The sequence below is a fragment of the Xenopus laevis genome, chromosome 6S (genome assembly GCF_017654675.1).
Source record: "Xenopus laevis strain J_2021 chromosome 6S, Xenopus_laevis_v10.1, whole genome shotgun sequence".
Lineage (NCBI taxonomy): Eukaryota > Metazoa > Chordata > Amphibia > Anura > Pipidae > Xenopus > Xenopus laevis.
In genome coordinates this window covers 97,688,215-97,689,064 of record NC_054382.1, presented here as the reverse complement: position 1 = coordinate 97,689,064, position 850 = coordinate 97,688,215, and the positions used below count along the sequence as shown (strand labels likewise).

The 850-nt window shown below is 58.4% G+C and overlaps 1 protein-coding gene across 1 annotated transcript in view; it reads left to right on the top strand.

The window, feature by feature from the left end:
• Positions 1–344: 344 nt before the first annotated feature.
• The window catches only part of garem1.S (GRB2 associated regulator of MAPK1 subtype 1 S homeolog), a gene marked incomplete in the record, with an annotated part of 81,659 nt that continues 81,153 nt past the window's right edge, over positions 345–850 (top strand). Inside the window, 1 exon segment of the mRNA NM_001091422.1 lies at positions 345–680. Coding sequence (NP_001084891.1) covers positions 569–680 — 112 coding nt within the window.

Genomic DNA, 850 nt, shown 5'->3' with positions numbered 1-850 from the left:
CCTTCATTAAATGTTGGGTAAGAGGAGAAGGTTTGTAGTGAGCTAATGGCGGGCCCAATCACAGCCATGGGGTTTCACATTGGCTTCTCCCTATCATACTGACATGTTGCGCTAACTCAGCTCAGCCACACGGGGCCGCTGCAGCGCTAGACATGTGCCTGTGCGTAACGTCTCATTCCCATGCTGGATAGCAGGAAGCTTTTCCCCTTCCAGGCCGGTTTAGTCCGAGGAGGCGGGGTTTCCCGGGGCTGCGCAGGCGTCTCGTACACCCTGTTGATTAGTCAGAGGAGTAAGTGCTGCTATGGCGTTTCATAGTGTCGGCAGCAGTCAGGCAGTAAGAGTAGCGAGAGACACGCGAGGAGAAGGGAGAGAGACAAGGGCCACAGCGAGCAGCGTTCTTCTGCTTCTATCCGAGCCTTTCCGTGCGGCGGCCCTGGCTTAGGCACAACTGACCATGAGTCGTGGGGAGCGCAGCCTGCACCAGGGAACAAGCCACACACTGGGCTGAACTACTTACTGGCGCTACCCGGGGGCACCCGAACACTGCAGCCCCTCCCCCCTAGAAAGGATGGAGCTCCCCGTCCCCTCTCTGAAGGATGTCAAGTGGAGCTCGGCCTCCTTCCCTCTGGACCTGCTCGTGAGCTCCTATCGGCTGCCCCAGCTTGTCCGGGTGGACTGCGGTAAGTTACTGGGCTCGCAGCACTCTCCTCTCTTACCGGAAATGGGGCACGGGCTGTTGGCATAGTCAATGTTAACAGGGATCTGGCAGAGGCCATTGCAGTAGGGACTGAGCTCAGGAGGGCACTGGCACTGAGTGAGGGCAGAGAAAGAATGGCAGTCAGTGAGGGCA